The sequence below is a fragment of the Macaca thibetana genome, chromosome 2, assembly GCF_024542745.1.
Source record: "Macaca thibetana thibetana isolate TM-01 chromosome 2, ASM2454274v1, whole genome shotgun sequence".
NCBI lineage: Eukaryota > Metazoa > Chordata > Mammalia > Primates > Cercopithecidae > Macaca > Macaca thibetana.
Genome location: NC_065579.1, coordinates 166,016,639 through 166,032,400, shown reverse-complemented (window position 1 = coordinate 166,032,400; position 15,762 = coordinate 166,016,639). Strand labels below are relative to the sequence as shown.

The 15,762-nt window shown below is 41.7% G+C and overlaps 1 protein-coding gene across 1 annotated transcript in view; it reads right to left on the bottom strand.

The window, feature by feature from the left end:
• Positions 1–1,573: 1,573 nt before the first annotated feature.
• Positions 1,574–15,762, bottom strand: part of MYH15 (myosin heavy chain 15) — a 128,966-nt gene continuing 114,777 nt past the window's right edge. The window contains exons 36-41 of the mRNA XM_050781421.1: positions 14,664–14,789; positions 12,373–12,543; positions 9,567–9,671; positions 5,343–5,438; positions 4,259–4,393; positions 1,574–2,235 (exon numbers count right to left, since the gene is read on the bottom strand). Coding sequence (XP_050637378.1) covers positions 2,221–2,235; positions 4,259–4,393; positions 5,343–5,438; positions 9,567–9,671; positions 12,373–12,543; positions 14,664–14,789 — 648 coding nt within the window. The 3' untranslated portion in view covers positions 1,574–2,220. The remainder of the gene's footprint in view (positions 2,236–4,258; positions 4,394–5,342; positions 5,439–9,566; positions 9,672–12,372; positions 12,544–14,663; positions 14,790–15,762) is intronic.

The window sequence follows — 15,762 nt, the reverse complement described above, 5'->3', positions numbered from 1 at the left end:
CAGGGCCTGTTGGGGTCTGGGGGGTGAGGGGAGGGAACCTAGAGGACGGGTCAATAGGTGCAGCAAACCACCATGGCACATGTATACTTATATAATAAACCTGCACATTCTGCACATGTATCCCAAAACTTAAATTGTTTTTTTAAAAAAGTAACTTACATATCTTTAAAAAATTCCATTGTGAAGAAAAATTCAATTGAGATAATATTTAAGTGTCTGCCATCTCTGCTTCCCCCTAACCTTGGTTCCTTTTAAAAATTATGTCCTAGTGAAAGAATATGATACTTAAAACTGGATGTATCCCCAAGCTGAAGTTTGACTTTACTGAGTATGTGCCTGGGATGTGCAGAAACAATAGCATCCTGACTTCAGGATTGGTAATATGATAACAGCAAATTTCTAAGAAAAGGTTTGGGATATAGAGATGTTTCCTGAATATAAACACTGGCTTATTAAAGGATAATTCCAAACTTATTTTTTACTGAAGTTTTTAAAAATTACCATTTCAGGAAAACAAAACCTAGAAAAGTTCCAAGTTAAATGTTTTGTGTTTTCTCACTGGGTTGAGACCGATGATAAGAAGGAGCGACTGCTTTGGATACAGCCTGACACACATCCCTGCTAGTCCACTCTGTGGCTGTGCATCCCCCTCCACCAACCACAAAACTCAAATTTGGTTTGCCTTGCTCAAAATGGTACCCTAATGTTTCAAGGATTCACTTTGATCTGTCTGAGCCAACCCTGGCAATTGCAGTCCTCTTGCCACTAGACTGGTTCAGCATAAGAAGGTAAAGAAATCTGTTCCGTAGGATATGAGGAAAAGTATTCCAGAGGTCTGTTTCTGGGAAGGTGTTTCTCCATTTTAAAAAGAGGTTATTGTATGGGGAGGAAATGCTCAGGACTGCTGAAGTCCTCTTACAATGACAAGAGATTCAGACAAGAATGAACCTGGATCCTCTGATACCACTGAGTCTCTGAATTAATCTTCAAGCTACCCATATGAGTCAGGGTTGGATCAGGGAGGCAGAACCGGAGAATGACAGAATAAAGATTTATTATAGAGCTTCAACCTTACACAATTGTGGGTGCTGGTGGAGAAGTCTATGCCAGGCTGCTCCCTCTGCATCTGGTCCTGGGCCTGAAGTCACGGTAGGTCGGCTGTGCATGCAGCGAGGATGAAGGGAAGTCCATAAGAACAAACAGAACCCATGTCTGCCTCACGGCCTCCACTGCAATGCTGTGGATGATCTCAGGAAAAGCTGGTGCTGGTTGCCATGGAGCTGCACACACACCTGGCCAGGACTCTGCAAAGCTGGAGGAGGTGGCTGGCAGGAGCTGGAAGAGCTCTGGGTCCAGGGAGCTGTCTCTGGTCCTTTCTAGTGCCCCTTTTTGGCCAGGAGTCATATTTTCAAGCTGTCACAATGCTTGGGTCTGTACACTGACCTTATGAGCGTAAAATAGCTGATTTTTGCTTATCAGATTAATGCAAAATTCTTTATGACCTACTCCAATCCAGAACCACGAGAGAGAGGAATTCCGGGACACGTTCCTCCGGCTGAGCTAAATTGGCACTGCAGAAATCCAGCACATCACCTGTCACTGAATGTCTTGTGTGGGGTTACCTCCATGTTTAAAGTGTGTACCAGCATATAGCCTACATGTGTGTTGATTAGGAGAGTTTTGCCTACATGTTCAAATTGCCTAACTATGGCTATATTTATATCACAATGCTGAGGAGATTTTATGACTTTCATTCCACCACTGCCAGCTCACAATATACATTCATAGACGTAGGGGTGAATCAAGCCAAAGTTGCCTAACTTCAGTAAAAACCATTCACCAACATGCCCTAGTCCCCATGGAGCGTGATTGGTCTAAGGACATCTATGAGTCCTACCCATTAAGAGGAAATATGGACAAAGGATTAAGTATTTATTCATTTTTTAAACATCAGAATCGAAAAAGTTCTTCCATTTATTTAATTTGTCATGTGAAACATTACAAGGTAGTTTACTTGCATTTGAGGATCAAAAAATCCCCATTAACTGTGGAAGCAATGATATTCCCTTTAATTATTTTTCTAATTGCCTTGTTTATATGGTGTGAAAAGCAATTTAAACATGTTTTTAAAAAATGTTTCCAACGCAAGCTAAATTTTTGGCCATGAAACAGCACCTTCCTTGTACTTCTCCAGCTGTTGTCCTTTCAAAGCAGGGGATACTATTCTTTTTGAACCTGAAAAACAGAATGTCAGTGTGTTCTGTGAATTTCCTGTGATTTTCACCAGTGGAACACATGCCCAGAACCAAGCTGAGTCCTTTCCAGAGGTAAGCAGGCCTTAGCCAACTCTTCATTAACTTCAAAGGGAGGCAGGGAATTGAGACAATTATCTGCATTATAGAAAGCAGACCCCGGTAATTCACCCCAAGGGCATGCTCGGTCACTCTCAATTTTCTGCCTGCCTTGTCTTGCCAGTGAAGGCAGCGCCCTCTTTAGCCAACCCCATGAGGAGAAAGATTCTGCAGCCACACCACCAATTTGCTCCCCAGCCCTGACACAGAATTCTTTCAGCAAACCTTTTCCTTGTGTGTATGACAGTTGAGGGATTTTTTTGGCTTTTCTTCTGTGAAGGGGAAACAATTGGTCATTGCACTGCCAAGGAAGGTTTTCCTATTCCTCTCTAGCCTCTCAAAAGCAATTTCTGCTTTACTCACTGTGTTCTTTGTTGAAAAGAACTGTGACAAAGTCGAACGCATGGCATCTGTTTTGGAGGCCCTTCGACCTCCTGCAGCTGAATGCAATTGCAGCACATGGGAAGCACCTCCCTAAACAAGTCATTACATGGGGTTGCTGGCGGGCTCTGCAGAGAAGACCCTAAATCCAGTGCCACAACACTTCTCAAATTGGGGCCAGAGTTCAAACCTCTTAATTGGCCCTCTCACATAGGACTTATCCTTGAGGCAGCTATTCAGACATCAGTAAAAAATTTCTGGAGTCTCTCAATGAGTCATATGTCTTATATTTATATCTAAGTATCTTCAATATAACCAACTCTTAGGCTCTCCTCCAAAAGAGATGATTTTGACCTCCCTTAAGGTTGTATTTATGCATATTATTGGCAACCCTATCAACTTACCTTGCAGGGTTACTAGTAATTCAGCTTGGGCCTGGAAAAATTTGTATAAAATAATCAGGAGTCCATGGAATAAGATGATTTTAAAAAGCACAGATGGATCAGCTCAAAATTTGGAGTGCACTCTTTCCATAGTAGACACATACATGACTTTGTACCATGTCAATATGGAGTTGAAGAGGGAAGATGTTTAAGATTGAGGTAGTGAAGGAAAACAAATGAAAGAGTCTTGCTTTGTATTTCTCTGCTTTATATTCCTGATTCTGCCCAAAAACACAGAGAAATTGGGCTAGTGATGCACCACGTTTAAAAAGAAAATGAAATGATGGTGCCTATGTATGCCAGAAGCTATGCTCAGTGATTTCAGGCAATCTATTAGCTAATATCGCATGATCCAATCTCCTCTGATTCCTTTCTCCTAAAGCCAGACCTCATTTAAAAACTGTGTGTTCCTGGAAAAATTTTAATAAGGAAGCCGAGACTACCTGACCCTACCAAACATTCAGTACATTGTTCTTTGTCACTCTACCAGTAAAATCAGGGCAATGGCCTCTACCATTAGATCAGAAGAATCATTTCATGGACCAAAGAGATATAAAAAGATCCTTTCTCTGTGTTTTCAGGCAGAATCAGGAATATAAAGCAGAGAACTACAAAGCAAGACTCTTGCATTTGTTTTCCTTCACTGCCTCAATCTTAAACATCTTCCCTCTTCGACTCCATGTTGACATTGTACAAAGTCACGTATGTGTCTACTACGGAAAGAGTTCACTCCGAATTTTGAGCCGATCCATCTGTGCTTTTTAAAATCCTCTTCTTTCCATGGACTCCTGACTACTTTACACAAATGAATCCAGGCCCTCAATCTCAGATCCTGCAAGTTAACATGGAAGCATTTGAAAAGTATAAATACAATGTGCATGCCACTCAAATGCTTAGCATTTCATCTACCTGGACAAGTATAATTTAGTAAACATGGGAAGACTTTATTGGAACCCTTTGTTCTTATCTTTTAAAAGCTTTTAAAGAGAAAAACAAATTTCTTGTTATACTGGTCCATGCAATGACATCAGCCCTAAACAAACATGATTGAAGAGTTAGAACAGAGTTGAATACCTGCCGTACCTTTTTCCCAAACTCTCTTGCTTTAATCTTGAGTTTATTGACTTGAGATTCTGCCACCTCTGCCCTTTCCTTCACTTCATTCAACTCATGTTGCTGCTTCTTATACTTGGAAAGGTATTGATTGGCTTGTGCTTCCTATAAAAATAATAAAAAAAGAAATCTCCATGCCTATATAGTCAGGTTTTTTTTTTTTTCTGCTCTGACATGAAAAAGTTGAATAATGTGAAAAGAATCTAAACTTCTGAGTATTGAATGGGATATCGTATTTTGGTATATATTAGGATTCAGACTTTCTAGCAGGTATAAGATCCATTTTTTTATAACTTTTGTTCCCTGGAAATTCAGAACCTAGTTGGCACTTTTCATCAACTGGATGCAGTAGAGCTCTCGCAGACTGAAAATGTGCTGGAATAACCACAGTTGTCTGTTTTGTCCTGAGTTTAACATCCTATTCTACCCCTGAGTAGAGGGGGCTTGTCTTTAAAATTATATGGGTCAACAGGTAATTATTAGACCTTGAGCTAGAACAGGTAGTATTTTAGGCCAAATCATTGAAATGATCAAAACCCCTCAAGAGTTAATATTAGGGATAAATCAATATATATGGCACTTACCAATTACATTCCCTGTAGTTATACATACTGACCCAGGGATGGCAAGTACATTTCAATTTATGGTGGTTTTGTCCACAACCATATCCAGGATCATCAAGAACAAATACTGTGAACCATGTTTATGTTTACCCTAGGTTTGGGGATGAGGGAGGCCCCAGGGTGACTACCTTGCCCAAAACCGGCCTTCCCTACATGACACTCTGCTTTTACCTAGCTCATTTCTTGTTGTGCACCTGTTTGGGTGAAACCACAAAGGTAAAGGAGAGAGCTCTGGCTTCCTGGAGGGAAAAGCCACACACATTTTTGCCATGGGTGAGAATTCTAACTTGAGAAAAAAACTGAGAATGAGCAGACTCTAAGCTGAGCTGGCCCTCTCTGACAAGCTGCTGGCTGAGCTCAGGGCCACAGATCTCCCTTAATCAAAACAACACTGGGAAATCCAGGAGGCTGCAACTTCCCAAGGCACTCACCGCCACCTCGACTTGCTGCTTGTAATTGTGCACTTTTAGCTGAAGTTTATCCATCTGAGTTTGCATCCTGCTCAGATTCTTCTTGTCTTCCTCTGCCTGCAATACATAGGCACGTATGGGGAAGGTGATTCAGAGGATCCAGCAGTCTACAATGGGGTAGTCTCATGTGGGGAAATAAGGGTTAGGGAACTTTATTAAACATCATCTCACAGTTGTGATTTTTAACAATGGGTTTAACTCACCCAAGTTCCAAGAAATTGATAAACAGAACTGTCAGCACTAATGGTCATTTGTCCTGATCCACCAACCTTTGCTGAAATGGGAGTTAAACCCATTAGGTTCAGTTTGGGTCTGAATGTCTTTCCAGCTCAACCAAGCTATATCTGCCTGAAGCTATATCTGTATACTTAAAATTAGTAGTGAATTATCTACTGTTATATTTTACTTTAAGGTGGTGGTGGTGGGGGTGCATTCCAGATGACGAGCTAAATAAAAAGCTATATCTTTAGCAGGAATGAAGTGCATTATTATAAAAGCCACATATGCAAAAATGAAAACCAATTGCTCCCCAATCAAAACAACTATTCCTTTGAACTTTCTAATTGACTCTTGGTTTTGAGTAATAGAACTATAGAAAAGATAAATTTTCTGGAATTCTGATGCAGACATCAGCAGAGATAGCAACGAAGATTCTACAAGCTGTGGGAACCATGGTGTGCCTATTCTCATTGCCTCAATTACAATCCAGCCTCGGGCTGGAGAAAGGAAATCTGGTGGGATAATGTTTCTCAACTGTGCTCCACAGAGCCTTTGGTATTCCAGGGAGAGAGGAGGCTAGAGGCAGGCAGGTAGATAAGGCTCTGCCTGCCCCCTCTTTCCTCATGTCCCTTTAACTGGAGTATTTCCACACTGGAGCTATTGAACTTTTCAAAGGCAGAAAATACCTCAATTTGCTCAGGGTGGAGAAGCTGATTTAATCAAGAAAGATCTACTGCTGCTTAAAATTTTTTTCTGGCTCCATTTGACCTATTCCATCAAGTATGAACTTTTTTGGCAGCTTTAACGTTCACCCTACTTACCTTCCATTCCCCCCACCACCACGAACCCACTCCAACCAGGTCACATTCTCCTGTTTCTGCAGAGCTCCCCTGCTTACTTTGTCCTCCTTAGGTTTAGCCAAGCTGTTCTCATCATCTGGAATGCACCCCCACACACACACACCACCACCTTAAAGTACCATATAAAAGTGGATATTAATTACTAATTTTAAGCATCAGGAGACAGGGATGAATATATATATGAAAGAACCTAGTTGGGGAACTGAGACAAGTCTGGTTCAAATAAAATCCCTTCTTTGTTTTTATCTGCCTATCCCTCGACTTCTCAGGTTTATAAAATTCAAAAAATTTGTAGCATTATGTGCTTACAGTAAATTATAAAATCAACACAAGTTTAATTGCTAACAATCAGTTTACTGAGAGGAGAGTAAATTGTTGGTAAAGGAGGCCACACAGAAGAAAACTGAAAAAAGCTAGAAGTGGTTGCTGATGTTCCTGATGTCCCTCCCATATGGGAAGGCAAAGCCACTGATGTTAGGCCTAGGTTCCCATCTTAAGCTGTGGGGCATTTAGTAACTGGTGGCCATGGCTATGCACGTCCTAGATTGCCCAACAAGAAAAGAACTTGCCATTCAGCTGTGAGAAGTGCCGTTACCTGATAATCTCCAACTGTAGTGCCTTTGGGACCTGCCACAGCATTAGCATTGAGGCCACACACTTCCTAGGCAGCCCGCAGGCAATGGCTGGGCACAGTGAAGTCACCAGAGTCTGGCCATTTCTGCCCAACATGGGAGTCCTTTCTGGGCTATCTTCGTGCTGGATGCTTGCCCAGAGCTGCACTACCATCTGACACTCTTCCCATCCCCTCTTCCTCCCTCAGCCTCTCCTTTCACGTCTCTGCCCCATCCTGCTTGCTTGCATCTTCATCTTTCATAGATGTCACTTCTAATAGATCCCTTGTACATCTAACTCTATCCTGGCATTTGGTTCCTAAAGAACCCTCTCAACACAGCAACTTAACCAGATTGTATTTCCTTATCCCTAAAAATGATACTACATTCTTGACTAGATGTGTAAAGATTAAATAATATCTACACAGATTCTTGGATGTAGGAGGCAGTTGATGGTAGAACTGAGTAGGTGGGTGGAGAGTGAGGGGCAGAGGAACTATCTTGACCTTCTATAGCAACTACAAGTACCTAATCTTATGTTCTGCTTTATAGCACATTTTTCTAGGTGCTGGAGAGAGAAAATAGGACAAGTTTCCAAATGCTAGGGGGATATAAAGGAGAGGATAAATGCGGCATGGGGACCAGTCATAGAACTGCCATGGAGCGGGACCACACTTGACTCCTTTCCAGTAGCAGAATCTTCCCAGAGGACTTCTCCTAAGAAAATGATATTTGTGCCCCTTTCAAAATGACACTTTTAATTGCACCTAGGAATGGGCTATCACCAAACACCCTGCCTCCTTGTCCTGGTGGTTATTTTGATGATCGAAATGACTCAGCATTAACCTTGAACATTTCAAAACCAAGTACCAGGAAATGTGGAGTGTCCTCTAATATCTTTTTAAACTTACAGGGTCTAGCCTAATAGATATTAGCCGATCTGATGGCAGAAAATAGGCCTATCTAAGCATTCTGCAGACACTTGGAAGAAATTAATAAATGCACCTCATTCTAGCACATGAGAAACACTAGGATTATTACAATGAAGAAACAAGGGTAAGGCACAACAGAACAAGAATGCATTCCTTGGGACAATGAAAACCAAAAAAAAAATATGTAACTTTGGTTTTTTGTTTTATAATGAAGTTGTTTACAGAATAAAACAATAAGAATAATCAATAGGAAAATGAAAAGAAAAATCCAGACATTAAAGCAGCATTTCACACCATCAACACGGGTGGCTTCTCCACCCTCCTCAAAAGAAGAGTAGAATAGCAAACTTTTAAGTTCCCAAGGTGTTTACCTACTTAGCCATACACACCATGGGCCCACTTCTCAGTGGCTTTGATATACCTAGCGTGGTCTAAAGAAGTGTCAGACTAACTCATCTTACAAAAGGAACCACTTAATAATAAAAGAGCTGTGCAAGTAGCTCATTTCATCTTAATTAGCCCAAGATGATGCTTCTGAAGTGCTGTGCTTTCTTATCTATCCTTCCTGCTGCAAGAGAAGAAGACTTTGACATCTTTAACAACTCAGCCTCAGGAACCAGAATCAGTACTGAGCAGATCTTGCATTGGCTTTGTCAAAGAAGCTGTAAAAATGGGTGCCTAAAATGAATTTGTCTTTGTATTGGAATAAGCTATCATGTGCAGTGTGAGAGAGCTGGGATAAGCTATCATGTGCAGTGTGAGAGGGCTGGAAAGTGACTTATAGCATCTGTGTTCAACAATGGAAATCACACATCTACTGTGTGACAGGGGGATGCCAGACCCTAGAGGGGAGAACAATATAGTGCCTCTGCCATCAGAGAATCTATGTTGACTGCATTAGAAAGAAAAAGGAAGCAATGATTGAAAGTGAAAATGTAAATGATGATATTTTTACTTTAGAAATGCATTAGTTACTTGTAAGAAGTCTGCCCACCTCTTTTCAATTATTGCTTGAGACCAATGTTAGTCAACAGGTGAGATTCAGAAAGCTTCAGAGGTCTCTCTTTAGTGTTTTGTTTCCACCTGGCACTAGCAACAGTGTCCTCAGTGGCCTTGAGTGTTTGTGCAACCAGAAAATAGGAGTGGAAATGCACCCCGCTCCAATTGAGTCAGCATCCCATGTAACCTGCCAGCTGGGTAGCCACCCGAGCCTCTGCCATTAACTTCATTTACACATTGTTCTCACTCAGCCACTCACAGGAAGGCATCTTTATGAAAGCACTGCAAACACTATGTGTGAAAAAATCCAGATGGTATAAATAGCTTTTCACTTCTAATTGCAACTTGCCGCTCACATTTTGTTTCCTGAGAGCTCTGAAAAGACTGATCCAAACCACTAATAGCACAGGAGCTCTGGGAGGGTGAGTCAGTGTCTACTGCTGAAGGAGAACAAAGATGAAGAGAGAACTGCAGGAGTCCCAGAAGGCCATTTCAGGCTTGAAGGAGCACTTTTCTGCAGGGTAGCGCCCAACCAGCCAAACAGGGAATGGTTTCCCGGAGTACCTGATAGGTCAGCTCTTTGATGCATCGCTCAAGTCTGCGGGCTCCCCTCTGGGCCTCTGCACTGCGACGGATTTCACCCTCCAGTTCACCTTCCAGTTCACGAACCTGCAACCAAAACGTGACCTCAGACCACATGCTGCCAGCAAGGCTGGCCTTCTATTTGCCAATTGGCACAATCATTGGAAAGACAGCAAAGTGTCAAGGGAACATGCACACACCATTTCTGGTAGTACTTAGACAGGACAGTGTCTCGGGAAAACTCTCTCACCAAAAGTAAGATCTTTTATGGATTCATAAAAGAACTGTTTAGACTGAAATATGTGAAAGGCTAATTCACACAGATATGAGAAGCTTTTTTCTTGAATTACAAAATCACACCCAAAGTGTATGCATGAATGTATATGTAAGTATAGAGAGTAAGCAATGTGTAGCCCACTTGAGGATTTTGTCAACATACTACCTAATCTTCAGCTGCTTTCTCTACATCCAGCTCTGACTCTCTAAAGATATCGGACACTGAGTTTATGTCACATGTATGTCACCCACAACCCTACAGTCCCGCTTTGTGGGAGAGCTATCACACAGACAACTGCCTGCAGCCTTATAGAATTACACAAACGAGCTTAACATTCATTCAACGCAGGTGCCTACTACATACCACACCCCAGTGCTAGGATACAGCAGTGAACAAAACAGACAAAAATCTCTCCCCGGAATTAGCATACATTCTAATGAGGGGAAGCAGACAGACAAAACAAAGTAAAATGTAGGCTATGTTTGATGGGGACAAGTGCCACAGAGAGAAATAAGGCAGGAGAGGGAGTAGGGAGTTGATGTTCGCTGCTCCCCCTGGCTGGGGGGCTCTTGCCCAGGTATCCTCTTTTCCTGCTTTCTCCTTGACGCCAATGCCACCTTCTCCAAGAAGCCTTCCTGAGGACGGGAAGGCCAGTGCCCTGTGCCTAGCGCATCTGACCCCACCTCTTACTCCCCACTGGAGCCATTCTTCCCTCCTGTACCTCCTCAGAGAGGTGCAATGTGAAGGGAGGGGAGCAAGTGTGCAACTTCCTTGTGGATGAAGCCCATTTAAAGCAATCTTCTGACACCTGTCATATAGGAACCTGACACACAGTTCTGTCTGTCAGGATGTGAGCTCTCACAGGCCCTTCTACTTTTTTTTAAGCACTTGTTAAAAATTTTGGGGGGAATTAAAGTGATTAAAACACCTTGGGGAAAAACTGCTCTACTAAAGCAAATCCTAGACATCATGTAATTCCACCAGTAAATACTATTGGATATCATTCTAACAGGTAATGATGGCACCATGGTTGTGTCTTTAAGAATATTAACCATCATTCCTTAGTATTATCTGATATTAAGGAGTTCATTGCTGGTCATTACTACTGAGTTATCACTGGTTCTAGGCCATAATAGTGAACAAACAGCAATTGAAAATAAAATCTGGAAATCTTAGAATTGAGTTGGAAAAAACAGTTTCGTGTATTTTTTAGGGGGAAAACGCATACTTTTAAATGTTATACCTATATGCCATTTCTCTTATACCAAAAATCTTGGTTCTTATATATGTCATTGGATAAACAACAGTCTTACTGCTAATAGCAATTAAATGTTGGTATTTTGAAGTTATAAATGCATGGTTTTAGCCATTCTCTTGTTATTTTGTCCTTATATTGAGGGATGGACAAAACACTATGTTTAAAGGTCACTGAGAATAATTCCTACTTGTGTATGTTTAATGCCCCCAATTTAATATGTCATTAACTTCATTTGCTTCCACTGGTGTTAAAATTTTAGGGACTGCTGAGTTTTTTTCTTTGACTTAAACTTGTTTTTTTAATTATAAAGTATGCAAATGATTTATATGATTTTTCCAATCAAAACAGTTAAACAAGATACATTATGAAGGACCGACTGTCATCTCTGTGTTATCCTCTTATAGATAGCCATTTTTATTTTTCTGATTTATCCTGTTACCATTTCATTTTGAAAATACAAGCAAATGTGTACACCCTCATCTTCCCCCACTTTCTTGAACAAAAGGATATATGCTTTCCACATTGCCCTCACTGTATGACTGTATGGAGGTCCCCGAAATGTACATTGGTATTCCATGGTATGGATATACCATAGATGTGCAAAGGTGATACCCTATTTTTCAGAGGCCCTTTTGAACAATCGAATCCTAGTTGAATATTCTTTCCATTCTTGTAGCATTTATCATATGCCTTGTCTGTAGTCATTAAAATGGATTCCATAATTTTACAAATCTTATTTTCAAGATGAGTTACTACTTGTTTTTAAGCTCCCTGAAGGCAGATACTACATCATTTCTGTCAGTCCTTACTGTATCTTCTCTGAGTCTTTCTTGATCATTGATTTAGTTGTTTTCCCTCTCCTTTCTCTGGCTGTCAGAAAATGGGCATTCTCTGCAGAGGAAATAACAGGAGCAAAGGCACAGAAGCAAGACTGCCAGGGTGTGTTTGGAAACACCAGGTAGCCCTGGAGTGAGAGCCTGGAGCTGGTGAGGTGAGCAGGAAGGGCTGTGTTGTTAGTTAGCAGGAGGGAAGTCAGATTTCATCCAGGCCAAGGAAAGTCCTATGTGCTCACCCAAAGTCAAGCAAAGAATGAATGCATATATTGAGATCTGACACTCTTAAAGATCTGAAAGTGCTAAAATCAAAAGTGATAAAGGGTGTGTGTGTTGAGGGGCAGATCTGGTGTCACATTCCAGGACAAAGAGGTCTTGAATTGGGGACTGTCAAGCCCTCATGATTACCCAGACTCCTACCCTGGATTCTAGTTTCTGGATTTGTTTTCTACTCCCCATCAGGGCCGTCTGTTCAGCTTCAGCCAGCCTTTTCTGTAAGTCTGTAATTGTCTGCTCCATATTTTCTCTCGTCTTTTCCAAGTGGGCAATGGTATCTTGCTTCTTCTTCAGTTCTTCTGACAAGTTTGCTGCCTGGGGTGGGGGAGAGAGTGAAAAAGGGACTGAGCTAGTGCAGCGGTAAATTGATCTTAACTTTTTTACCCATGATCTTCAGTTCCTGGTCTGACTGGCTGCCGCACCTTGCCTCTGTATATGTGATCTCTTCCCATGATAATCTCCCTAACCACTACCACCCTCGAGTTTGTTAACAGTAATGCAATAGAGACAGCAGTAGCTACAGGAAAGAACAGGGTAAGGAGTGGTGGAAACAGACCAAAGATGAAGAACCATATGAACACTATTATACAACACCTGTATTAAAAGAAAGATGACCAACTGAAGCAATGGCTTCTAATTGAATAAAGTACTGGGATGATTGATTATTGAATAAAGTAACTTGTGTCACATTAATGAACCAGGAAAGATATGGAGAAGTGCCTACAAAAATCTATTCACATCTCACTTCTATAATTCTGTGACTCACTACACAAACAAGTTTGGCTCCAGGAATTTGGCAGTAACAGATGCTCTCACTGCCAATAATCTGGCATGAAAAAGGTTAATTGTGAAGCCTGCTCTTGGCTTTGGCTATGTGTACGAGGGCTTGGTGTCTCGATGCAATCATTAAGAACTGTTTTGAGAATCTCTAGGTGCATTTAATGTAAGAACATGGCCCTCACAGCCAAAGCTTTTCTATCAGGTTACCAACCATCTGCAGAATTTAAGTGTGAGACTTTCATGCAGATGGTGAGGGCAAAGAATGAATTACGTTCCGTGATGTGGGGTTGGGACTCAGAGTTAAACTGTAGGAGGTTTGGAGGGTGGGGTCAGAGATGAGTTCACTTTTCAACACAGTGTCAAGAAAATCTTATCAAGGCAAGATTAAGCAGACAGCATCTTCATAATGTACGATTGCATAAATTTATCAAACAGGAGCACCATTTTTATTCCTTTCTACCTATGTGGATTTTCATAAATGTTACACATATTTGTTCCCTTGGCCATCAAACATCTTCAAGGTTTCACATACCTCGTTTTCATCAGAGATCAGAATACCTGCCTTGACACAAAACGGAGGAGTGATAGGCATGGTTGCCCATTCTTAGAGGGGGCTGGGTTCTACAATGATTAGGTGGTTGGGATTTGGTACAATGGTTTTGTTTAGTTCCGCAAGTGTTAAATAACTTGAGCAAATACAGACACAAGCTCTTTACCTCCTTTGAATTTTAAAATGACTAACATAAAATATAATCAAATGTCCTGTCTCCTAGTTTAGCAGGGGGGATCTGCTTCCCTTCATGTGGGAGGATCAGGGCTGTTGCATGTGGTTGTGCATTTGATGGGCTGCACAAAAGCTCTTGATGGAGAAGGGGTGAGCAGAGACAGAAACCAAGCCGGAGCCCCACTCTGCAATGGGACCTTCAAAGCTGAATCTGCCACACACAAACCTCCCCCTCCACTAATATATTTCTCCCAGTGGTACATTCCGCTAACCATGCCCTCTGAGAGAAGTGCTGCATCTGCCTACAGGAGGTACCCAGAGGGTGGCCTTTTTTCAGTCCCTACAAAGGTTCACCAAGGTTGGCAGCCAACTCTGAGTTCAGCATCATTTAGGAAAATCACTGCCATCAACAACTGGAAAATAAAGAAAGTATAGCAGCCCTGAAACCCTTTTTTACCAACCTGATTTTGCTCTTCAAGCAGTAGTACAGGTTGTTAAAAAAAAAAAAAAAAAAGTGAATTAAGCATTCTTTCCAAATCATCATCATAAAACTGTTATAGACCCTAGGAAAAATAGCTTTTTGTAAGGAAACACAGAAAGAATTGTTTCTAGACACTAGATATATTGATTCACAAATGAAAAGTGGCTTAACCGAAACAAAAGAAGACTCCTGCTTCTTTTGTTTATATATAAGGTTTTGCTTATAGCAATTCAACTGCTCCTTTTCATCACCAGGGTATGTTAGTGGGAGGAGCTAATTGGCCTAATTTTTCAAGATGAGAACAAGGAGGCAGAGAGGTCAGACTAACCTCCTCTTGGCTGTATGGGAAATCAATGGAATACTTTTTGGCTGCAGATGTGCCCCTGCCCCTTGGCCACTGCGCCACTGAACTCTGGGAGACAGGATTGAGTAGGTGGTCAATGGACCCACCTCAGTGGCTGCCTTCTTGGCCTTCTCTTCTGCATTTTGACACTCCTGCACCACCTCTTCAGCTTCTTTCTGCATCTGGGCAACATCAGCCTCCAGTTTCTTCTTCTGGCTGAGGAGGCTTGTGTTCTAAAGAAAAGCAGCATTCCTATTAGGCAAGTAAAAGCCAGCAATGTAAATGCAAGCTGGTCTGTTCAGGACATGCAATGGGAGTCAGCTCTGGCCAGAAGCAAATTTTATTATAGTGAGCCATATTCCCTTAAGCTATGCTCCCAACCCCAAAAGGCTTTTGCCATCAAACTTGAATGGAAGGGATTTCACCCATTAAAAGTTCAGGACTAAAGAGATTGCAGCCTGAATCAGAAGGGAGGAATGGTATCTAGATAACCTACAAGCCTCAAACATGCGTTTGGTTTTCAATGGGTTGAGGAAATGTTTCTCTGCCATTTGCTTTTGGATGTGGTAGAAACAAGTGTTCTAGAGCAGAAGTTGGGGTCAACTGCAGACATCTGAGGGGCAGAGGTTGGGGAATAAAAATTGTAACTCCCAGTATGCTGCTCCAGAAACAAAAAAAATCATTCCTCTTCTTTTTCTACTTCCCTTCCTATCTTACTTTACAGTGAGGAGGTGGGGAAAGTAGTTCAGAATAAGCCTCCTCCTCCAGCCCTTAGGTACCCTCATTACCACGGAGGATTCTTTGTGTTCTATGGTTGGTGCTGCCCTAATTCTTTCCTTCCTGAGTTGTGACACTAGAGGTCAAATATCCTTTTGCTGCTATTTGGTCTGTGTTTGAAGCCCAGCTTTTCTGAGGGTGTGAAAACTCAGTGTATATAAAAGGCATAGGCTTTCTATTTTTTTATTTCTCCTTTCACTTTATCCGTTTCACATTCACTTGCCTCTGGCTAGTGCCTTTCTCAGTAGCACGATGAAGACTTGGAAATAGAAAGATATGCCAGGCCAGGTGCGGTGGCTCAGACCTGTAATCCCAGCACTTTGGGAGGCTGAGGGGGGTGAATCTTCTGAGCTCAGGAGTTTGAGACCAGCCTGGGCAACATGGCGAAATCCCATCTCTACCAAAACTTTTACCAACAATAGCTGGGTG